The sequence below is a fragment of the Canis aureus genome, chromosome 14 (assembly GCF_053574225.1).
Source record: "Canis aureus isolate CA01 chromosome 14, VMU_Caureus_v.1.0, whole genome shotgun sequence".
Lineage (NCBI taxonomy): Eukaryota > Metazoa > Chordata > Mammalia > Carnivora > Canidae > Canis > Canis aureus.
The window spans coordinates 65,498,929-65,525,253 of NC_135624.1; the positions used below are offsets into that span (position 1 = coordinate 65,498,929).

At 32.2% G+C, this 26,325-nt stretch overlaps 1 protein-coding gene across 7 annotated transcripts in view; it reads right to left on the reverse strand.

Moving 5' to 3' along the window:
• ANKRD17 (ankyrin repeat domain 17) overlaps positions 1-26,325 on the reverse strand; it is a 152,844-nt gene that overhangs the window by 82,737 nt on the left and 43,782 nt on the right. The window contains exon 1 of one of the 7 annotated variants that reach the window (XM_077848326.1): positions 6,394-6,411. The exons of the other annotated variants lie outside the window; for them this stretch is intronic. Coding sequence (XP_077704452.1) covers positions 6,394-6,396 — 3 coding nt within the window. The 5' untranslated portion in view covers positions 6,397-6,411. Of the gene's footprint in view, positions 1-6,393; positions 6,412-26,325 lie in introns of those variants that run through there. 7 annotated transcript variants of the gene reach the window in all.

Below are 26,325 nucleotides of genomic sequence, written 5' to 3' on the forward strand. Positions count from 1 at the left end.
CTAGAGCCAGTAGCAACTCTTCACAGGTTGTGACACCAAAAAACCTCCTAACATTGCCAAATATCCCCTTGGAGAAAAAATAGAAATGAACAAAAGACCCTGGAGGGTGATAAATTGAGAACCACAAAGTTAAATAGGATAAAACAGACATAACTAAAATGTAGAATATATTTTTTAAAAAAAAGAGTAAAAGGGAAGAACTGCTCTAAATTAAAGAGACACCAAAGACATAACTAGCAAAATTATATAGACCTTACATGAAATTTTTAAGACAAGTGAAGAAATTTGAATATGAACTGGGTTTTAGATAGTATAAAGGAATTATTCTGGTTAGGTATGAAAATGCTCTTTTCTTTTAGAGATGCATACTGCCATATATAGTAATAGAGTCATAAATGTGCCATAAAATATTTCAGGAAAACAAAGTTGTGTGGCAAATTCTTGATAATGTTGAATCTGAGAAAAAGATTTATAGTGGCTTTATCATACTTTATCTGCTTTTGTGCAAGTTAAATCTTTTTGGTTTTTAAGGATTACAGGTGATGTTTTTCTACAGAGGTTGCTTTTGTTTAAAAAAAATCATTATTTAACAGTAATACTATTTATTCAGATTAACAAAGTAATTAAAATTCTTTTACTTTCTTCCCAAAATAAACTTAACACAATCAACAATGAAAACCAAGGTCTTTTAACAAAGGTCATGGCTAAAGGAAATGCTTATGCCATTAATTGTACTTCCAAACCTTCTATAGTAAAACACAAAGTCATATAAAAGTTTAGAAACTTAGGGCCGTCTGGGCCAACTGTGAACATCAGCATCACATTTCAAACTAACTCCCTATCAAAACATAAATTATCACTGCTGTATTTATTAAAGAGCAGTCCATCTTGTAATAAACTGGCATTTATTTCAAAGGATAAAGATATAGTATATTCTGATTGAGACATCAAATATTTACAAATTTAACAATATTTAGTAAATTTAACAATATTCAACTTAAAAATATTCACTACCAATAACATACAATGTGCAAGAAGCAGTAGGGCAGCCAAGGAAGAAAGGAAATACAAAAATGATTTTATTATAATTAATGCCTTCTACAAATATACAATATGGAAAGGCAACCCTATGTGTGAAGAACTAACTATACCAAAGAAGACTGAGAAACAGTACTAAATAGACCTAATAGAGTGATTGTATAGAAAAAGGAAAAAAACAATTCTGAATGAGAATGGTAAATAGAATAATGCTTTTAAGAAAGATATGGCCTTTCAATATTGTGCTGAGCTCAGATTTTATATGGTAGGTTACTGAAGGACTTAAGTATTAAGCTAAATAATCAGGTTTTTTTTTTTTGTTTTTTTTTTGTTTTTTTAATTTGAGAGAAAGATGCAGGAGTACAAGGGTGAGGGGTAGGGGTGTGGAGCCCAACTCCAGGCTTGAACTCATAACCCCTAGATCAAGACTGGAGCCAAAATCAAGAGTGGGATGTATAATCAACAGCCCTCAGACTCCATCAACAGTCAATTTTTGGAAACACAATTAGAGATCATGTGAAAGATGGTTTTATACATATGTGACAACAGAGACAAAGAATCAATTTGTAACTTACTTACTTCAACACATCAAATGAAAGATTATGGAAGGTAAGGATGAGAAAAAAGAGTCAGTCTCTGAAGATAAGCATACTTTAAAAAATGAGAATGCTAACCACTCCAGAATTTGGACTTCTTGACCTTTAACATTCCCCATCTTACATCCCATCCCTATTCACTAGTTCCTCCTTTTGTTGTTCTGAAAATTACCCTGTCCATTTATCATTCAACTTAAAGCTGGTAATCTGAATTTCAAGTTGATACTATATATTTCAAGAAAATATAATCTAGGTCATGATTATATTACAAATGTTTTTTAGAATAATAAAGAATTCTCACACTTGCTCCAGGAAAACAGAGTATCTTCAAAATACATCATACTTAAAATTTGAAGATGTCTTAATCCAGTCAATGCAGAACAATCCCTCCAAAACAATGTTTATGATAAACTTTTTATATTGTGTATGATTTTTACATTTAGTAAATGTCAGTATTTGATTTTTATGACCAACTTTATCATTTCAATGACAAACAGTGGGTTTTAAAGACACAGATCATAACTTATACTGTTTCACCTACCAAAAATAAAGTTTCATTAGAATGATCTGAGTTGAGGTCATCACCATGGACTGAATTACATAACTTAAGTATTGTCACTTATTCAGTGATATTCAGAACAGGCTATGTAAATCTAATTCAAAGAAATAATAGTTTCTTCTCTTTTGTACCTTAACCCAAAACCTAATAAAATTTCTTTGATCCATATTTTCTGTAGTCTTAAATAGGGTAAATTTTAGCTAACATGTTATAATTCTTAAAAAAGTAAAGTACTCCAAAATTAATACATTTGGATATAGTTTTTCTGTACTATTAAAATAAAACCTTCAGTACAATCCAACTGAACAGTAATCTAACAGTGAAATAAAATAACATAAAATAAAAGCCACTTAAAGTTTTCTTGTAAAAAGAATATCAATTAATAATATGAATCCTCATGGTGTCAGTATCCTGAGGTATATGAATCCTCATGGTGTCAGTATCCTGAGGTTCAACTAAACTGAACCTGATTAAAAGTAAATTCAGCTTTCAAAAAAATCTACTGATTTATTTCTGCATTCCTTCATTCATACTCATCTACTCATCCAATAATTTTTAATTAAGATGTAGGAATGTGTTAAAAACCAGCAAAACAATGGTTAACATGGCACTGTTCTCACAGTTAATACAAAATATGCCTTTTTTCTTAAGCTTCAAAGTACTTATCTGCCTACAACAACTCAGTGTGAAATTATCATTCAATATAAAAATTTTAACATTAATTATAAACTTTATAAAGGGAACAAATTATGAATGTTTAAAGTAAGTAAAATTGTATGGAATTGCCACATCTAGAGTTTGTAAGTGGTTTTTCTATAACAGAATTAAGGTTACAGATTTAAAAAGATTTACCCAAACTCTAGCTATCAATAATATGATAAATTACAAATGTAACCTGTTTCTAGATTTACCATTATTCATCAATTATCATAAAAACAGCTCAGAATAAAATGATTCCTATGAGATAGCTTTAAAATGAATATGCAGATATACAAAACTCATTCTCAGATACAAATATAGAGTCATAACTTGGTGGAATTTGAGCATTCCAAGGACATAAAGTGTAGAAAGTTTGTAATGTGAGCAGTTAATAAGAGAATTAAAAATCAGATTGATATCAGATTCCCCAATATACTCTAAGATGCTAGAAGACAACTGTACAACTAAAATTCTAAAGTACAATTATTTTGAAAGTAAAATTCTAAATGGTAGAATAAAATAATTTTAGATAAGTAAGCAAATTAAGGATTTTAAAAACCACAAATATTTCTGAATTTAGAGGATGTAGGCCTTCACAACAAAAATGAATCCAAGAAAAGGATGAATCCAAGAAAAGGATAGCCTTGGAAAAGCAGCTGGAAAAGAAACTAGTATAATACAACCCTATCTGTATCATCTCAAGTAGTTGTTAATAAATGATTCCTTAAGTTAGAAAAGTAAAAACATATTATAACATAAACATATTACTAAAATATCAGTTTAAAAAACAGGAAAGCCAAGATTGAATAATATAATGCTATAAGCCTATGTTCAGCAAGGAAATCAACTAGTTAAAGAAACGGTTCACTTCAATTCAATGCCTGCTGAAAAAGAGAAATAAAACACATAGTTTTTAAAGTGGCTAGGAAGCAAAGAAAATTCAATAAATTCAGCTAAAGACAAGGGGCGGTAGGTGGGGGCAGCAGAGGGCAGTGATAACAATAGGAAAAGACATCTTCACAATAACCTCCAAAGTTAGTAAAATGACCAAAGAAAGACCAAAAAACCAAGTTACTATAAAAGCAAGTAGGAAAACTACTCTTATTTGAAAAAATGGCACACAGATTAAGATTTAAAAATTAAAAAAAAAAAAAAAAGAAAAAGAACCCCTTCTACTATACTCTATCATAACAGAAGACCTAAAATTTTTAGTCATAAGGCTAAAAACAGAAGCATGAAAAAGCAAACGTGGTCAAGGGTGCTATTTAATACCAGTCACGGAACTCAAGGCAAAAAGTCTTGAGAAATATCTTGAGAAAATACCTTGAGAAAAAGGTATTTTTATCATGATAATAGATTTAATAACCAGAATGTGTAAAATTTTATATACCTAACAATATAACAATGAAATATATAAAGTAAAAATACTGGAAATAAAAGCACCTGGAAAATTCACACAACTTAGCTGGAAACATTTCACATACCTATGCCAGAAAATGAGGAGAGCAAGTAGATTACACAAGGATATGGAGGATTCAGAAATAGATTCATTCATAAACTATACTTATGTATCAAAATAGTAAGGTATATCATGAACAGAGAATAGTCTTTTACAGCAAACAAAAGCCTGACCATACTTTAAAACAAAGAAAAATCTCAAAAGATTAAAAAAAAATACAAGTTATATTCTTGGTCAATAAAGCTAAGAGAAACTAAAATTTAACAATAAAATAATACTTAGAAATTTAAAAAGAAAAAAAAAGCCTACTAATTTACTCTCAGAATACAGGGAAAATTAAATTAAAATTGTAAGCATATGAAATTTCCTATGAAATTTGGCCATACTTGTCCTTAAAGAAAATTTTAGAGCTTTAGATTAAAAATACATAAAACAAAAATCTTCAAAAATAAAATCCAAGTCAAAATATATCAATATAATTTATAATAATGAAATGAAGAAATTGAGAAGAGATACAGAAGTAATTAATAAAGCCAGTAACTGCTTCATGGGGAAGTCTAGCATGAAAGAGACAAGCCCTTGACAAGTCTGATTATAGAAAATGAGAGAAAAAAACATGAGTCATTAAAATCAGAAAACTAAGCCAAATTTTAAGTCAAGTAATAGGAAAAGTCTAAACAAAATGGATGGGTTTCAAGAAACGGTAGAAACAGAATGTATTAACAGAAGAAATCTTAAGGGTAGTCATAGATCTATCTTTTACAAGGAACAAATCATTATTATATTATTTACGAAGCCCAGAAAAAAGATGGGAGACTCCCTAGCTCATAAGCATAAATAACCCTAGTAGCAAACCTGAACAGGAAAAGCAAAATAACTAAACAAAATCTTAACGAAACACATCATTAGAAAAGAAAATTCAGCAGTTGTATAGAGTATCATACAACATATACAAGAAAAGGAATAAAGAAAGTACTGAGAAATACAATTATTTGTACATACAGAAATAGTGATCTTCCTTGCCTAGAATGCTTTTTCCAAAGCTTTCATTCTTCAGGTCTTAATTTACATTTTACCTTCTCAGATTGTACTATCAAAGAAATACTCTACTCATCTCTCTACCACACCACTAATTTTATTTCCTCCACAATATCATCACAGCCTAAAATTATCTTGTTCTTGGGTATCTGTTTATTATCTCTTCTCCAATTAAAGACAGAAGCCATTCAGATTTAGCACTATCACCAGTGTGTGGCAAAGTTCCCGGCATAATGCAATATCCAAATAAATACTTGCAAAATAACTGTTAAAAATGATAAACATCATAACCAGTAGCAGGTAGATGTATTAATGTAATTCACTACATTAAAATTTAGAAGTAAAAAGATCATGTATCCTCTTAACAAGAACACATAATAAAATGCAATATTCATTACCATGAAAATACTTGTTAAATCAAGAAGGAAACTTTTGTTCCAGATAATACGCTTTCCAGAAATCTAAGCCACATATAAACGTTAAAGTTTAAAAATTGGAAGGATTAAATCAGGAAAGATGCCCAAATCAGAGCTAGTAGTAAACAGATCTGGAAACCTAACCAATGCAATATGACCAATAAAACAAACAAACAAAAAATCCCCTAGAGACATATAATACAGAAAAAAAGGAAACAACAAAATGCCATCATTTGCAGAAAGCATAATCATCCTTCTGGAAATTTCAAGAAAATCCACTGAAAACTAAGTAAATGGTAAGATCAACACACAAAAATCAGTAGATTTCCTAGATATTAGCAATCCACTGAAAACTAAGTAAATGGTAAGATCAACACACAAAAATCAGTAGATTTCCTACATATTAGCAATAACCAATTGAAAAACAACATGTAAACTGGAAGGAAAGATGTAATTCACAATAACAACAAAACTACAAAATACCTAGGAATAAACCTAACAAGAGAAGTCTAAGACCTACATGAAAAAAAAACCGTAAAACTTTACTAAAGGACATAAAAGAACACCTGAAGAAATGGAGAGGCATACCATGTTCCTGGATGGGAAGATTCAATAGTGTAAAGATGTCAATTCTCCCCAAATTAATCTGTAAATTCAATGCACTTCCAATCAAAATCCCAGAGGGATTTTTAATGGAACTTGACATGTTGATTCTAAAGTTCATCTGGAAGAGAAAATACACAGAAATTGCCAAAATTTTTTTGAAAAAAAGACAATGGGGAGGGGTGCCCTATCAGATGTTAAATGTAAAATGAAAATAATTAAAACAATGGAGTATTAAATCCAGAAAACACATAGAGATGATACTTCAAGTCAGTGGGGAAAAAAGACATATTGTTCAATAAATTATTTTGGGAAAATGGTTAGGAAATTGGACAAAACAGATCCCTACCACAGGAAAAAAAAAATATATATATACTTATATAAAAATTCCAGATGAATTAAAATCTACCAGAAATATAAACCTAAAGAAGTCATAGAGAAAAAAATGAGACTTCACTAATATAAGAAGGTTTTCTGGAAAAGACACAAAACCTAAAAGCTAGGAAAGAAAGAGTGATAGATTTTGACAGTAGAAAAATGAAAAATCTAAAGATTCCATAAAGTAAGACAAGTACAGATTAAGAGAAAATATCACAAAATATGATGTGTATATAGTATAAACAGAATTATAAAGAAATTCTAAAATCTCAGTAAGGAAAAGACAAACCCCACAATGGGTAAAATCCTAGGAGTAGGCAATTTATGGGCGAAATAACAAATGACCAGTAAATATGCTAAATTTCATTGGGATTCAGGTGAATACAAGTTAAAATGAGGCATTTTTCAACTACTGACAGAGAATGTCTAATGTTTTAGAGGGTAATTTGGCAGAATGTATAATTAAGATTTTAAAAATACAATTTTCCTTTTAAGAATTCAGTTACAGAAATACTTGTATAAATAAGCAAAAAAATACATCCAAGGATATTCATCACAGTATTGATTATAACAGAAAACAACTATCAGTAATCCACATACCCAAAACAGAATGGTTAAGATAAACTATATTATGAAATAGTAAATACCTATCTGCAGAATAAAACAGATCTAGATATAACACCCTATACCACAACTGTCTAATGCACTTGTCTGCTCATTCTGTCCCACCACTTTTCATCTTTTTAGCCTTCACTAATTACCTTCATGAAACTTACCAATAGTAACATTTTCCTCCAATTTGTTTATTATCTTCTTATTTGAACATCAGTTGCTTGGGCAAGGACCCTATTTTTTTCATTGCTAGCCTTAAACATTAAGTACTTAAAAATACTTACTGAACAAATTTGATATTAATCCAGAAAGAAACCTACATTACATTAGGTGAAAAATACAAGCCACAGAAAAGCAAACATAGAAAGTATCCGTTTAAATTGATTTAAAACCAAAATGCATGCAAGTGCAAGAATACAAACAAAATATTTCCATATGTAGAAACCCAAGTTATTAACAATGGTAACTGAAGAGTGGTATCAATGAGAGAATTTACCTTTTTACTTGTACTTCTATATTGCTTACCTTAAAAGAAAAAAAGACCACATAGTTTTCTAAGGTATGATTTTAGGAAAGAATTTAAAAAAAAATTTCAGATCTTTAAACTATCAGGAAAAAATCTAATCATTTCCGTATTTCTAACAAAATTCCAAAAGAGCTATCATAAAAATCTGTAATATTTTTAGATACACAGAATTAACTTACTAGTTTATGTAATTTAGTTTGAAGTATGCATATGCAACCTAATTATTTTTAAATGACTGAAGACCTAGCAAAATCAAGTCATAGTAAGTATCAGTTAAAGCAACTGCTTGTTTCTCAAAAGAAGCACAATCAGAAAAATATATACTCTTCCTTCATTAATTTTCCTTCTGTAACAAATTAAACTGTTTTGAAAGTCAGGTTTATTGAAGTATATATAATTTAGAATAAAAATCACTTTTTTAGTTGTACAAACCTATGAATTTTGACAAATTCATAGTTATGCCATTACCAACACAATCAAGATAATTATTTATCACTCAAAAATTTCTCTTGTCCCTTTGTAGACAACTCCCTACCACTACCCTCTGCCACTAGCAAACATGACATTTTCTGTTACTTTTAGATTTTTTTTTTTCCGAAAATGAAATGGAATCATCCAGACTTCTGATTGCAACTTTCACAAATGCATAATGTCTTTGAGATTCACTGGTGCTATAGGATGCATCAGTAGTTCATTCCTTTTTATTAGCGGATAGTACTCCATCATCAGGATGTATCGCGATTTGTTTAGATACTCCCCAGTTAATGAATCTGAGTACAAGACCTTACATTATAAGCATGTTTTAATTTCCCTTGGGTAAATACATGAGATGGCTGTCATATGACAACTGTATATTTACATTTATAAGAAACTAACAGACTTTTTTATACATTGTTCAGATTTTTAAATAATATTTTATTTATTTACTCATGGGGGAGGAGGGCAGAGACACAGCAGAGGACGAAGCAGGCTCCCTGCAGGGAGCCCGATATGGGACTCGATCCCGGGACTCCAGGATAACACCCTGAACCCAAGGCAGGCACTAAACCGCTGAGCCACCCAGGGATCCTCCAGAAACTAACAGACTTTTCCAAATGACAGCAGCATTTTACTTTTCCATCTGCAATGTATGAGCTCTAGTTGCTCTGGCTTCTCACTAGTGTTTGGTATCTTCAGTTTTTTTTTTTTTCCTTTCTTTTATTCCTCCTCTCTATTCTACTAGGATAAAACCATTCTATGACTTCACAATGCAATTCCTTAATGGCTGATGATACTGATCACCTTCCCTCTTTTTTGCCATCAGTGTATTTCTTCAATAAAAGATCTGTTAAGAACATTTTCCCCACTTTTTGCTTAGTTGTTTTCTCATTATTGAGTCATGAAAACTCTTAACATATTCTTAACACAAATCCTTTATCAGACATACATACGGTTTGCGAATACTTTGTGCAAGCTGGTAGTTTATCTTTTCAGTTTCTTTTCAGTATATTCTGAAGAACAAAGCTTTTTAAATTTGATATAACCCAAATTACAATTTTTTCTTTTATGTTTGTATTTTTTGTGCCCTATCTAAAATAGTTTGGCCTGATCCAATGTCACAAAGATTTTCTATGTTCTCTTCCATAAGTTTTATTGTTCTTTTATACCTAGGCTTATGATCCAATTCAAGTTAATTTTTCTTTAAAGTGTAAGGCATGAATTGAAGTTCCTCCCATAAAAAGACATACAAATGTTTCAGCACCATTCATTGAGAAGACTACATTTTTTCTATTGAGAAAAGGTGCCGGGCAGCCCAGGTGGCTCAGCGGTTTAGCACGGCCTTCAGCCCAGAGTGTGATCCTGGAGGCCCGGAATGGAGTCCCACATTGGACTCCCTGCATGGTGCCTGCTTTTCCCTTTGCCTCGTCTCTGCCTCTCTCTCTCTCTCTCTCTGCATCTCTATGAATAAATAAATAAAATCTTTAAAAAAATATATTTCTCTTAGATGTAATATTTAGGTTATTTATTTTTGAGTGAAAGTTGTAGTCTGTGTTTTTCACAGAATTTGTCCATTTCATTTCAGTTAAATTTGTTGGCAAAGTTATCCATAACAGAATATCCTTATTCTTCCAATGTATAAGGGTGGAATTTGTGGTGATATACTTTTTTTTAACTGCTGATATGGGTAACCTGTGTGTCTGTCTCTCTCTCTCCTTCCCCCTCAGTCTGATAAAAACTTTATCAGTTTTAATGATTCTTTGAAAGAATCAACTTTCAGTTTTATTTTCATTATTTTTGTTTTCAATTTCATTGATTTCTATTTTTATCTTTACTAATATTCTGCCTGCTCTAATATGTTCTTCTTTTTATAGTTTCTTAATGCAGAACTTTTAGATCACGGATTTGAAAACTTTTTTTTTTTAAAAGCAAGCATTTAAATTTCCCTCTAAGCACTGCTTTAGCTGCATACCACAAATTCAGATATACTTCATTCAATTCAAAATATTTTCTAATTCTTCATGTGGCTTCTCCTTGAACCATGTATTACTTTTAAGATTATTGTTTAATTTCCAAATACTTGGGGATTTTCCAGAGACCTATTTTTTATTTTAGTTTAATTCTCTTATGGTCAAAGAACTTTCTTTTGTTTTTTTGGAGCCCAATGTGGGGCTTGAACTCATGACCCTGAAATCAAAAGTTGGACGTTCAACCAACTGAGCCACCCAGGCACCCCTCAAAGAACATTTTTAACCAAAATAAAAATATTTTTGAAGTTCATAGAAATTTTAACTAAAGTTAATATAAAGTTCATTGACCAAAAGGCATACTGTACCAAAATCATATGCTTACAAATGGTTAAAATGGTAAATTTTGTTATGTGTATATTACCATAAAAAAATCAGGAAAAAATGATTAATTCCCAGATTTTACTATTCAATATACATCAAATTTAAGAAGGAAGTTAAAAGTCAATTTTTAAAAAAAAGACTGCTGATATCAATATTTACTTTAAATTCAATAAAGAGAAAAAAATATGAATGCTCCATTCCAAAAATCCTAAAATTTTGGAGGAGGAAAGTATCTTAAAGATAAGCTACTAAAAATGAGAACCTATTCTCATGGTTGAACACTTTTATCTTTATCTAACTCTGAAGTTTTACATTTTATTACTATCTAGCCTCTCTAATTCTATCATTTTTTATTATTCTCTATTAAATCTGTATTTAACTGCATTCTAAGGCCTAACTTTCACCTTTCATTCAGTCTATCTGTTCTCTTATGGATCATTTTTTCCTGTCCAGTTCACTATTAAATGTGCCCATCATCTAAAGTATATTCATTTTTTTGTTTTGTTTTTCAAAGCTTTTTCTGGTCAGGTCCTTCTGGAGCTTCTCTTCCTTGGCCAAGTCATTCAAATACTGATATGTTCCCTCCATTCCATCTTCAGCCTTTTATTTAACAACCTATTCTACTGATAACTTTGAAATATTTTTTTCTCCCAAACAGACTTCTCTGCTGAGCTTCAGTTCTGTATTATCTAAACTACTGGGTATATCTTTCTGGATACACTATAGATACCTCAATTAAGCCTATCTTAAAATATTATCTTTCTGTTTCTCTTCTTTATCTCCAAGAAAAGAAAACTCTTCTTCCCCCAGGATCTTTTTTTCCCTCAGAGGCAAGTATAGAGTCTTGCCCTTACTAGCTTTATCTTCTCATTTGTTCCACAGATCAAAGATAATACTTTACAGAGGGCAGCACACTCAAAGAGACTACTGTTACCCAAATGATTGAACCCTATCTCAAATTTCACATATATGCAATTTTTGTATATGTATATATATAGAAAAATATCTACATCTTAATCAAGCTCAAATAAAAATTAAAGGTCAGATTTCCAAGTATTCCAATTCTCTTTAAAATGTAAATCAGGTTTTATCATTCTTTTATTTAAAACCGTCCAATGGCTCCCATTTCACTATTTCAGTACCAAAGTCCTAATACAATATCTCAAGATGGCAAAAATTATTATGTTTCTGTCACTTAGGTAACCCAAACTCCAAGAACAGGATAGGTACTCAAAATATTTGCTAAATGAATAATTTCCACGGTTGAGTGAGATCCAACAGAAAAGAATACTCTTGACACATCAAACAATAGTGAGCACAAATAACATTAGAACACTGGAGACCTGCTCACTCAAACTGATATAAGTATATATGTACAATATTTGATAAATTACCAAAAAAGATCATTGCTGTCTATTACAACATATACTTTTCTCTACCTGCTAGTTTTACCTGAATCTAAGGATAGTATCTATATCTAGGATATAAGTAAAGTATGTATAAAATTCACATGCCAATCTTTTTCAAGCAAAGTAACAAGATTAAAAATGTATTCCTGGTCTTCAATTCTAAATGCTAGATATTATTATAAAGAAACTTCTTAAAGGCCACTTTCTAAAAAATTTATTATTTTTTTTAGAGAGAGAGAGAGAGATGGGGGGTAGAGGCAGAGGGAGATAGAGAAAGAGAGAGAGAATCTTAAACAGACTCTACACTAGTGTGGAGCCCAATATAGCACTCAATCTCACGGCCCTGAGATCATGATAAACAAAAATCAAGAGTCGGACACTTACCCAATTGAGCCACCCAGCTATCACTAAAGGCCAATTAAAAAAAAAAACTACCAGTAAATGATTTCATTGTGGAGGTCAAAAACAGCTACATAGAAGAAAACTGAAAACTCCAATTCTTAAAGGTATAGGTGTCTGTGGCTTGAAATACAATCATCATATACAGCTATGAGAGTACTTTATCTTCCACATCTTAAATTGAATGGAAGATGAACTTTGGAAAACTGTGCTAATGGGATCCCTGAGTGGCACAGCGGTTTAGCGCCTGCCTTTGGCCCAGGGTGCGATCCTGGAGACCCGGGATCGAATCCCACGTTGGGCTCCCGGTGCATGGAGCCTGCTTCTCCCTCTGCCTATGTCTCTGCCTCTCTCTCTCTCTCTCTCTCTCTCTGTGACTATCATAAATAAAAATTTAAAAAAAATTAAAAAATTAAAAAAAAAGAAAAAGGAAAACTGTGCTAATGACCCAAAACACTGATTTAGTGTTAAAGACATTAATTCAGAGGTACATATGAAGAATCAGAATAAAAGCATTTTATAAAATGTTAGAATGGGTAAGAATCAATCTTTTTCAAAATTACTTTATAAAACAGTAGACATTTAAGCAGTTCCACCATATCCTAACATTTATATTTAAGTAGCTTTTCTTTACTAAATCCCTGCTTATTTAGCACCTGACCTCAAGAAACATTTCCAACGACTGAAATATATTAAGAGCTTTCCATAACTAGGTTTGTGAAGTTTTTGTGGCATAGCCAGATAAAACACAGCATTATTCAAATGGCCTCTAGAAAGCATACTGCTCTTTGCAAGCTATCATTAAGTAACTCTCGTTTTGGAATAATTTTACTAGATATAAATAAAATCACAATTATGAAAATACATTCCCAAGGGAATTCATCATAACTTGCCCTGGTGTCCCCACTGAAATCTTACTTTTTAATTCACTGATTTTGTTGTCTGCTGGCAGACAAGAAGCAGTAGGCAAATGGTTTGATTCACAAAGTGTTTCCACAAAAGACCTGTCTCCATCGTAAGGAAAGGATTATTTTGCAGTTGATTTAAGTAAATATGAAATTAAAATACCTTAAATGACAAAGATTAAAATTAATTACCATTTGCATTATTAAAAGAGTCTCCATTGGGAATTTAAGAGATATTGTTTACCTAATTAATTTGGACATGAGTCTCAAAGATAAGATCAGTAACTCCTACTTGGTACGGTCTATGTCTATGCCATCTGTTTCCAACAGAGCACTTTACACATCAAAGGTCATACATAAATGCTGGTTAAATTTAACCTAAAAAGCACATTCTATTTCCTGCATTTAAAATGTCTGGAAGAGGGGCACCTCGGTGGCTCAGTCAGTTAAGCGTCTGCCTTTGGCTCAGGTCATGATCCCAGGATACTGGGATTAAGTCCCGATTGGATCCCTGCTCAGTAGGGAGTCTGCTTCTTCCTCTACCTCTCCCTTCTGCTTGTGCAGGCATGCTCTCTCTCTCTTTCTCTCAAATAAATAAATCAAATCTTTAAAATAAAATATTTTAAAGAAATTAATATTCATTTTTTCAGAAGGACATCTATAAACATACTGACTAAAATGCTCTGTTTTTCTGCTGGTTATTTAGAACTCAGGATGTATTCTGAGTAGCACCCTTTGAGCCACCAACTCCCCACCAGTCACTCTAAATTAAGCAGCTCTGAAATAGTTGTTAGATCTTGTGCTAACACATCCCATCTACAGTAAGATTTCTTGTTTAGAAGGTGGAAAAGCCGATATTATGCAAAAACCACTCAAGTCTTATATTCCTATAGTCATATAATGAATACTGTTTACATTATGTAATGTTTATAGCAATATAGACAATTGTGCTGTAATGCAATAAATAAATCCTGACAAACATCACATTCTTCAAACAGCACATAAAATAACATGGCTTGGGGAAAAACAGAACTGGGGACATTCAATACTTATGCAACTGTAATCAAAACGTTTAGAAAAACAAATTACAATTGTAATAACAATACTACTATACTTAAAAAGACATTAAGTTCCCACAAATAAGAAACTACTACAGTAAATATGTCATAACTTTTAAGAGAGCGCATATAACAAGCCCTTTCAGGAGAGAACAATTAGCCAAATTGAGCCAAGGCAAAGAAATTCAGGTGAATGAGCATCTGATTAAACATCGTATTTTGGCTCAGTGGTTGAGCGTCTGCCTTTGGCTCAGGGCATGATCCCGGAGTCCTGGGAACGAGTCCTGCATCCGGCTTCGTGCATGGAGCCTGCTTCTTCCTCTGCCTTTGTCTCTGCCTCTCTCTGTGTCTCTCATGAATAAATAAATAAAATCTTAAAATAAATAAACATCATATTTACTGTTTGGATGTATTCAGTATACTTGGCATTCAGCTCCTAAAAGTATTGGGAAAAACAGTATGAACCAATGTAAGCTGAGAGTTATACCGCCATCATTTCCCTAACTTTAGAGTATCCATATATATCAACTAAATCAAAATTTTGAAACTGCCCCAGAAAAACAAGTATAAACTAGAAGTGTCCCAAGGGAACTAAAACATATGGGTATTCCACGTACCTACTAATTGTATATAATTTGCTTTATAGAAGCATCCAATGGAGAACAGTGTTACTAAAATATCACCAATTTTAATCTTTTACCTAGTCATGATAATAAAATAATATTGTCATTTAACTAGCAATAAAAATATATGCCTATATTCTGAAACCCTTAAATTACCCAAACAAATCATTTACTTTAGTTGCTTACAGTAAATGAAAAATCACATTTGATAACAATGCAAATGAACATCAAACAAATTAACTGAATAGCCATCAGTAATAGGTTTCATATGATAAAGAGTTAAATTATTTAAGGATAGGTCGACTTGACACTCAGAAATTCAAAAACTCTTATGAAATATGGCTAAGTTATCTACATCGTATACTGACAAAATAGCTTTAAAATACATGCATATGCATAATTTCATCCCAAATCCCTATTTTTATAAAAGAAAAAGACAACTGAAATGCTAACAGTCATATAATTCAACATTATACCTTCAAGAATAATTCTTTAGTATAAAATGTCTAATATCAGAGTAAGAAAAGATAATTTACTTTAGTATACTACAGCATTACCAAGGAGATTAAACCAAAATTATATAATTCCTTTTGTTGGACATCTGGTGCCCACCATACATTTCCCAACAAGATCAAATCCATCCTTTACTTCCAAAATAATACTAACACATGTTCTCCATGAATTACATAATAAATTAGATGAATCATGAACAAAAACATACTGTAAATTTTAGGAATTGTGAAGATTAAACATCCTGGTTAAGAAAGGTGACTTAAAACTCTTAACATATAAAAAGATACAAAAGGATTTGAAGAGTTCATTATCAAAAAACTTAACACTTAACTCCTATTCCCTAAGAACAAATTCAAGAGAAAGGGCTATAACACATTCTAAAAATTCCTAGTTTCTTCCCAACATATCTCATTCTAGTCTTGTCTCCATTTGCTTCAAATTATGCCTCAAGATTATTACAGAAGTTATTCCCATGATTGCCCTGGGCCCCTCTCCATAGGCTGCTAAGTAAATAATGTAATATTGTTGTGTGGGGAGTGGGAGGTGGGGGGGGGGTGGATAAAGGAGACAAGGAAATTAAAAGAACACACACAAAAACTCCCAAGAAAGACAGTGGCATCTGGTAGCTCAGTTAGTTAAGTGTCCAACTCTTGATTTTGGCTCAGTTGTGATCTCGGGGTGGTGAGATTGAGCCCCACATTGGGCTCCACACTCAGTGTGAGTCTGATGGAGATTCCTTCTCTCCCTCTTCCTCTGCCCCTCCCTAAATAAATAAATAAATAAATAAATAAATGTATGTATGTATGTATGTATGTATGTATGTATAAAATCTTTAAAAAGGAAAGAAGGAACCAACCCAGAGGACAAAGAGAAAGTCAGGCTCCCAGGCATCTCATAGCAAGAGGTCTTCTAGTTAATCGAAGAAAACACTGTCTCAATTTCCCATTATCTTATTACACAAAATTCCCTCATTAATTCTACCTCTTCCAACATCCTTCAAAACATTAACTAGAGCACAGCTCAGGAATCCACAATCAAAGTTTCCTCTGTCTGGAACTCATCAAGATTTTCAAATGGCCGGCTTCTTCTCAACATTTAGGTTTCTACCTAAATATGTTAATTCTCAGAGTGGTATTTTCTGACCCTACGAACAATATTTCCTCCTCTCTGTTATGGTCTGCTCCATCACCTTGGCTTTATTTTTAATAGTATTAATGACTATAAATTATATTATTTTCTAGTCAAATTGTACACTGTCTAACAACAATGTAAATTCTATAAAAGTCAGAACCTCATCTTTTTCACTGTAAGAACAGCGCACCACACCTAGGAGGCAGTCAATAAATATTTAGTGAATGACTGATATCACCAAAGATATTTAACTTTGACAAGTCCTTAATTTGGAGACCTGGAAATATACTTCTATGCCTCCTATATTTTTTGTATCCTTAAAACACTTTCTGACAACAGAGTATATCAATGAAGTGTATCTTTTGATTTAGAGCAGTACTATTGCAATGAAAATTTATATTGGTTTAGTATATATCCTTTATGAAGCTATAGAACATCAAACACCAGAAATATTCTCATGCTAACCAAGATTTACATATATTTTCAATCCATGAATTTCAGAATCCAAAAAAATAGACACAGAAGAGCTTTTGTCTCTATCTGCATTGATTATGTAATAAAATAATTTGGGAAAAAAAATAAAATAAATAAAATAAAATAATTTGGATTACAAAATAAAGAGAGAAGGAACACTTTTCTCCAGATTATCTAAATACTAGTCTACCATGACAGACTATGTAATGTCTGTCATCAGACATTTAGAATTTTTAGAATCCATCAGTCAATTCAAAGGTCTATTTCCATCCAGCATTTAACAAAGAAACAATTTTACCTCCTTGGTGCTATGGACTAAATTATCTGTGTTCCCTCCAAACTTCATACGTTGAAATCCCACCCCTCAAATTTATGATGGCATCAGAGGGTGGGGCCTTTGGGAAGTAATGAAAATGAAATATCATGAGAGTGGAGCCCTCATGAAGGAGATTAATGCCCTTATAACAGTCATGAGACAGCTTGCTTCCTCTTTGCTGTCTACCACATGAGGGTACAAGAAGTTGGCAGTCTGTAACCTGGAGGTCATCACCAGAACCCAACATCATACTGCCATGCTGAGATCTGACTTTTAGCCTCCAGAATTATGAGACAGAAATTTCTGTTGTTTAATAGGGCACCCAGTCTATGTTACTTCGTTATATCAGCCCATATCGAAGGGAGGGTTTAGGAATACACTACTTTAAATTCTCTTTATCCATAGTCTTAGAGCAGTGGCTCTCAACATTAGCTGTACACTAGAATTAACAACAAAAAAGTACTAATGCCTAGGGCATATCCTCAGATATTGTGACTTAATCATTCTAGTGTTTGGCTTGGGCATAAATATATTTTAAGCACTGGAGGTGATACTAATACAAGATCAAGGTTAAACTACTGCTTAAAAGATAAGAATTAATAGCTATAACATGAAAGTTTTATTATATGAAGAGAAAAATAACTTTTCTTAATTGAAAGGCATTTGATCATTCTGCTTACCATCAGCTTTGTTTATATTAAAAAAATAGCCAAACATATTATAAGTCACATAGAAGACATCAGAATCTTTCTTTCTTGTGCTTTCTCTCAGGTATTAAATACTTCAAAATACCTGCATTCAGCACCATGCTAGGCACTGGTGAGAAAACTAGATTTCTATATTCTTAAAAATCAGGCATCAATCTCTACATTTCATTGGAGTCCCCACCTCAACCACCAATATGATCATTCTCTCCTTTCCATCAAGGGATAGACATATTAGGAGTACAACCATAATGCCAAATGTATATACCTTTTGGGGACTAGTGTTCAGGTTGAACTACAGGTTTTTGGATGCCAAGCTCTGTTTTTACTCAAGGATTAGTGAAGAATTTAATCAATCTCAAAGGAAAAAGAAATCATTCTGTAAAGAATGGATACCCTGAAATACAAAAGGTATGATATCTCAGTTATTAACCATCTGTTTAAATGGCCTTAGGGAAAAAAAGTTAAGATTCTAATCACATCATATATTACATTCAAAATAAATTCTAGCAAAACTTGATTAAAAAATAAATAGATCGGGACACCTGGGTGGCTCAGTGGTTGAGCATCTGCCTTGGGCTCAGGGCCTGTATCTTGTCCCAGATATTCTGTGGTCTATCCTGAAATCCCTGTGATGGTTGGCAGGAGCTCCCCTCCACCAGATACAGCTTGTTGGATAGCTGAGAGGCTGGCTCATTCTTCAAACTCTTCTTTTTCGGTCCTTTGGCTTCTAAGTCTCTGCATTTTCAGCAGTGATTCCAGGGTCTGGGATAGAGTCATACATCGGGCTTTTAGCAGATAGTCTGCTTCTCCCTCTGCCTATGTACCTGCGTCTCTCTTTGTGTGTCTCTCATGAATAAATAAATAAAATCTTAAAAAAAATAGATAAATATTATCTAATCTCCAAAAGGAAAAAGATTTTCCAAGAGAAATCAATCACAAAGTATATAAAAGTTTTGCAAAACATAGCATTAGTAAAAAATATAAATTAACAAATTCAATTAAAAATTTTTCCCATATTTGACAAAGATTCACATCAATGCATAAAGATTGTCTCAAAAAAAAAGCCACACTTCCACTAGTAAAGCGGCAAAAGGATATTTTAAAGACTTTTTCCAATCAAGAAAATGGAAATAACCCAGATGTCCAACAATATAAAAACACAGTAAGTCATATTCTCAAGCTAGACTAATTAGGTAATCACCAAAAGGAGTATTTAAAAAAATAATCAGGGATCCCTGGGTGGCGCAGTGGTTTAGCGCCTGCCTTTGTCCCAGGGCATGATCCTGGAGACCCGGGATCGAATCCCACGTCGGGCTCCCAGTGCATGAAGCCTGCTTCTCCCTCTGCCTGTGTCTCTGCCTCTCTCTCTCTCTCTCTGTGACTATCATAAATAAATAAATTAAAAAAAAATTTAAAAAAAATAATCATAAAATAGGAAAAAGCTCAAGACATATATATGTCAAAAGTTAGAAGATAAAATTTTCAAGTATAGCAAAAATAATTCAGTTGTGAACAGAGTAAAATACAAATATTAAAATACTTCTTGATGCTTCAAAATCTTTACAATGAATATTTATTAATGTAATTAAATGAAAAGGTTTCAAAAATCTATATCCGGTGATGTAGGAATCTACCAGATGTTTTCTGAAATCCAAAAGAATACAGAAAAATACTCAATGTAGTATTATTAATAATAGAAAAACAGAAAAATAAATTTGATATTTTTTAAATTGATACTTCCAACACATATTTTAAAAAACACAGAAAAATATAAATAACATCTGAGGAGAAAAAATCAAGACACAGTATTTTTTAAAAATATGATCCCACTTTGATAAAAATGTGTGTATACCTGCATCTGGCATAAAGAATGGACTGAAAGGAAATCTACCAAAATATTCCTCTAACTTTCTTTGAACCATTCTATAATTTCTAGTTTTCAATGAAATTTTATTATAATTAATGAAGCTTTCCATCCCATTACTAAAGAGGTGACAATAGTGTTTGCCATTAGTAATAACCTGAACAGTTTATTTTAAATTACTTCAAATAGTACTCACCTTTCTAAACATAGTTAAGAGCAATTTTTGGGATTTTTAACTAAATAAGGTTAGGCTTTCTTAAAATGTACTATGAAATATGGAACATAAGCATATTAGATGCTGCTATCAAACATGGTACATTGGCAGTTATCTGTGGCAGTAGCACCTGCAATGGAACTGCAATGACACTTTATCTATTGAGTACATATTGCTTACATCTATTGAGTAAATGATTTTACAACTAAATAGATGAGGGCTAGAAAGACTATAGGACATGGCACTGTTACTCATGTAAGATATTTCACTGCAAATTTACCACAGCTTGCCCAGTCCATTTAATGTAATTCTCTCCACAACCCAGGAGTTTAAATAACAAGGCTTCTCATCTCTTTTCAAACAACTTACAATAGGCATAGAGAGAGAGAGAGAGAAAAAGTAGTGAACTCTACCACTCTCCCATCTTTCTGGACAAAAATCAGAGATTGGAAAAGCTAAGAAAGCTAATATGTATGAGAAAACTGGAGAGAGGAACTGAGAAAAAAGAACTTTTGGGGAACTGTAAGTTAAACAACTATAGGAGCTCCCACAGGATTGCAAAACATCCATATCCAACCAGCCAGCCAGAGTTTTCAACTGAAAACTTGGGTTATTTGGTAGAGAATCCAGAAAGGCCACACATTAGAGTAAGACACTTCTTAACTTTACAGTACAGGCTACTAGAAAGATGCCATAACAATGCTTCAAAACCTCAAAAGAATAAAGTTGAAAGAAAAATACCACATGATTTCACTCATATGTGGAATTTAAGAAACAAGCACAGGAAAAAAAGAGACAGACAAACCAAGAAACAGACTCAACTACAGAGAACAAACTGATGGTTCCCAGAGGGAAAGTGGGTAGGAGAATGGGTGAAATAGGGGGTGAGGATTAGAGAGGACACTATACTGAAATTAAAAAAAAAATAATGATAAAAATAAAGTTAAATTTTTTTAAAGGGGGGGAATAAAAAGAATAAAGTTGATTCAAAAGTAACCTAACTGCTAGCCCAAGACAGATTCGACACTCTTTAAAAAAGGACGTAACATTCAGACATTCAATAAATGTAGTGTCAAAATGTCCACCATCAAATAAAAATTACTCAGAAGCAAAAAAATATATCCCATAACTAGGGAAGAAACAGGTAAATAAAAATAGACCTTTAAATGACAGGCATGGAATTACCAGACAAGAAACTTCCAAGCTCTTTTATGTGTGCTCAACTATTCAAAGAAAAATGTGAATATGAAGAGAGAAATGAAATCTACAAAAATAAAGGATCAAATAGAATTTCCATAACTAAAAAATAGTAGTGTTTGCTATTAAATTTCAATGGATGACAATGCAGAAAAAAAGGACCAATGAATCTGATACAGAGCAATAGAAATTATCCAAACTCAAGCATGAAGAGAAAAAAAAGGCTGAAAAAAGAATGTAAAGAGGCAACATTATGTTTAGGAAAATGCAATATAGTGTGTGTCTTTGGAATCCCAGAAAAAAGGATATAAAAAATTTTGAAGACATAATGCCTAGAAATTCTCAAAATGTAGACATAAAAATATAAACTCACAAATCTAATAAATACAACAAACTTCAAACAGAACAAGTGTAAAGAAAATTGCACCACATCATGCCATAATAAAATTATTGTAAATCAAAAATGAAAAAAAAAATTCAAACAGTCAGAGGGGGGAAGAGCATTATGTAAAAAAAAAGAAAAGATAAGAACGACTGCTGACTTCTCATCAGAAATAATGGAAGCCAGAAGACAAAAGAGACTTTTAAAAGGTTTAAGGAAAAAAAAATCTTTCAATCAGGAATACTATATGCAGTGAAAATATACTTCAAACATAACGGGGTGGGGGTGGGTGCCTGGGTGGCTTAGATGACTGCCTTCCGCTCAGGTCATGATCTCCAGGTCCTGGGACGGAGCCCCACATCATGCTCCCTGCCCAACAGGGAGCCGAGCCTGCTTCTCTCTCTCCCTCTGCCTCTCAACCTGCTTGTGTTCTCTCTGTCTCTGTTAAATGAATAAATAAAATCTTTAAAACAAACGAAAGGATAAAGGGACATTTGCAGACAAAATCTGAGAGAAGTTGTTGTCCACAGACCTGCACTTTAAGAAAACATAAAGGAAAGTCATCCAGGTAAATGGAAGTTATTCAAGCAGATACTTGATGAAACTGGATTCATGCAAAGTAATGAAGAATACCAGAAATGATATAAAAATAGATGCCTTCCATTTTCTTATTAAAAAAATACCTCTAAGTAATAATAAACTATTCTGGAGATTCTCAATGCATATAGAAATAAAATATATGACAATAATCCCACAAGAGACATTAAAGGAGAAATAAAATACACTGGTATAATAAGGTTCCTAACATTATACGTGAAATGGTATATTATTATGTGAAAGTAGCTATAGTTAAAAACGTGTATATTACAACCCAAAACAATCATTCAAACAAATAATAAAAAGAGGTAATTAGACAATAGAGGTAATAAAATTAAATACTACAAAAAATCAAATTAACAGACATGAACAAAGGAAAAGGAGCAAAACAACAAATGGGACAAACAAAACAATTAGCAAGATGGTAGTTTCAAACATAAAATATTGATAACTACTATTAATTAAGTAAAAACGAACTAAATACACCAATTAAAAGGCAGAGATTGTCAGTCTGGATAAAAAGACAAGAACTAACTATATGCTGTCTATAAGAAATGCACTTCAAATATAAAGACAAAGGTTGAATACATGCAAAAAGATATACTATGAAAACATTAGTTGTTTCAAAGCTGGTAGAGCTATTATTAACATCAGACAAAGCAGAATCCAGAAATACCAGGAATACTAACAAATATAAAGAGGGACATTTAATTAGATAAAAGATCTATTTAGCAAGAAGATATATAATAATCCTAAATGTCCATGTACTTCATAACATGAAGCAAAAATGAGCTACTCCACAATTATAGATGAAGAATTTAAAACTCATTTCTCAATTATTAATAGAGCAAATTTACAGAATATGAGTATTAATATAAGTATATGAGACTTGAACATTATTAACAAACATAACCTAACTGACATTTATGGAATATTCACCCAACAACTGCAGAGAACACGTTCTTTTTAAGTGTACATGGAACATTCACCGAATGGGACCATATTTTGGACAATGAAACAAGTTTTAATACATTTTTAAAAACTGAAAAAAGAGTATGGTCTCTGACCACACATAATTAAATTGGAAACCTGTAGCATCCCAAAATATTACATATGAAGTATGCCGTTTTTTAATAACTCACAGAACCTCTCCCAAAAAGAGTTCATCTGAATCACAGAGGACGAAAAATCATTTGAGTGACTATATCTTAATTCTCTCAAGAATGATATATAATCAGTATTATTCTACATGCACAGGAAACAGAGATGTCTTAAGAATTACAGCTTAATTCTACCATGAAACCCCAGGTGAGAAAGGCAGACTAAGTCAAAGAGGAAATCACAAGGGACATTATACAACATTTAGAATAAATAATAATGAAAATACAACATATCAAAATTTGTAGTATTTATAACTAAAGCACTGCATAAAAGCCACTTATAGATTTTAATACTTATAGTAAAAAAGAATAAATGTTAAAAACCGTAATCTAGGCTTGCACTTAAAGCAACTAGAATAAAAACAAATTAAATAAAAAGTACAAAGGAGGATATTTAAGAGCAGAAATTAATGAAATAGAAAATGAACAGAAAAACTGATCACATGAGATGAAGCTTAAAGTTTATCAAAAATAAAACTGATAAATTTCATATCAGACTACACATTAAAAAAAAAAAAGAAAACGTAAATTACTAGAACCAGGATTGAAAGAAGAACACTATTATAGGTCCTACCATTATTTAAAGAGTACAAGACTACTATAAACAACTCGGTCAATTCAACAATTCATATTACAACATTTACATATTTTCAAAACTGACAGAGAAAAGCTAAATAGCTCTCTATATATCTATCAAAGAAATTCAATTATTAATAATTTTCCCACAAACAAAACACTAGTTGTAGATTACTTCACTGATCAAACATTCATTTATACAGGAGCTTTTTGAAAACGGAACAGAAAGATACACTGCCATTCACTTTATGAAGCTAACATCTTTTTGATACAAAAAATGGTCAAAGATTTTAGTTAAAAAAAGAAAACTAAGGAACACTCTGCTTTGTGAAAAATAATAATCCTTAACCACAATAAGGATTGGCGATATCCAAAAAGGGGTCATATATGATGACCAAAATGGAGTTTATGTCAAAAATATAAAGCTGGCTTAAAATCCAAAAGTTAATTTATATCATTCATATAATAACAGAATAAAGGAAAACAGTAAGATCATCTCAGAAGATACTGATAAAAGTACCTGACAAAACAATGTTCTTTGATGATAAAAATTCTTAGCAAACCAGTAATAGAAGAGAACAGCTCAACCAAAAATGGGAATCAAAACAAAAATAAAAAACAAACAAAATACTACAGTGCTGAAAGAAATTAAAGAAAATGTAAATAAATGGTCATTGTGTGGGCCAACACTGTCAGCTATCCAAAACACATTTCAAAGTCTGATTTGGCCAAGAATTCACCAGTTTGCAACCTCTGCTCTGGATGTTCTAAATTTTATCTTTGGAACAAATCAGACCATCAGAAAACTGAGTACTCGGACTACATTTTATTTTTAACCCAACTGCATTTTATTTTATTATTTTATTTTATTTTATTATTTTATTTTATTATTTATTTATTTTTTATTGGAGTTCGATTTGCCAACATCTAGCATAACACCCAGTGCTCATCTCATCAAGTGCCCCCCTCATTTATTTATTTATTATTTATTTATTTATTTATTATTTTTTATTGGAGTTCGATTTGCCAACATATAGCATAACATCCAGTGCTCATCTCATCAAGTGCCCCCCTCAGTGCCTGCCACCCAGTCACCCAGGGATCCCTCTGTGTACTACTTTTATCTCTGGTCTTAATTTACTAATTTGCCTTTTGCACTTTTAGAGCATATACTCTTATAAGCTACTTCAAATCTTTTGCAGGATGAAATATCTTTTACATAAATAGATAAGTAATATTTTTTTAATTTAAAAATAGCCAAGGGATCCCTGGGTGGCGCAGCGGTTTGGAGCCTGCCTTTGGCTCAGGGCGCGATCCTGGAGACGCGGGATCGAATCCCACGTCAGGCTCCCAGTGCATGGAGCCTGCTTCTCCCTCTGCCTGTGTCTCTGCCTCTCTCTCTCTCTCTCTCTCTCTGTGACTATCATAAATAAATAAAAATTTAAAAAATAAATAAATAAATAAATAAATAAATAAATAAATAAATAAAATAGCCAAGATAGCCATATTAGACAGTTTCCATTTAATCAAAAACATAATAGAAACCATGTAATATTTTAAATATATACAGTCTCATGTAAATTTTTAAGAACAGAAAATGAGGGGACATAATGAACTTGAAAAGATGACCAGGGAGAGGAAATCCTAGGAAAAGAGTAGGACTTTGAAGAATAACTAGATAGTGAAGAGCATAGCCAGTAGGCAATGTGATTAGCAACAGAATATTAGAACACAATGTAAAGGGAAACACTTCAGAAAAATATGGTAAAGATAAAGATGGGTCAAGGGCAGCCCGGGTGGCTCAGCAGTTTGGCGCCTGCCTTCGGCCCGGGACGTGATCCTGGAGTTCTGGGATCGAGTCCCACACCAGGCTCCCTGCATTAAGCCTGCTTCTCCCTCTGCCTGTGTCTCTGCCTCTCTCTCTCTCTCTCTGTCTCTCTCATGAATAAATAAAATCTTAAAAAAAAAAAAAAAAAAGATGGGTCAATAAGTCAAATAATAGATCAGGTGCAAAAATGAGTTTGGATTTTCTCTAATGAGAAATAAAG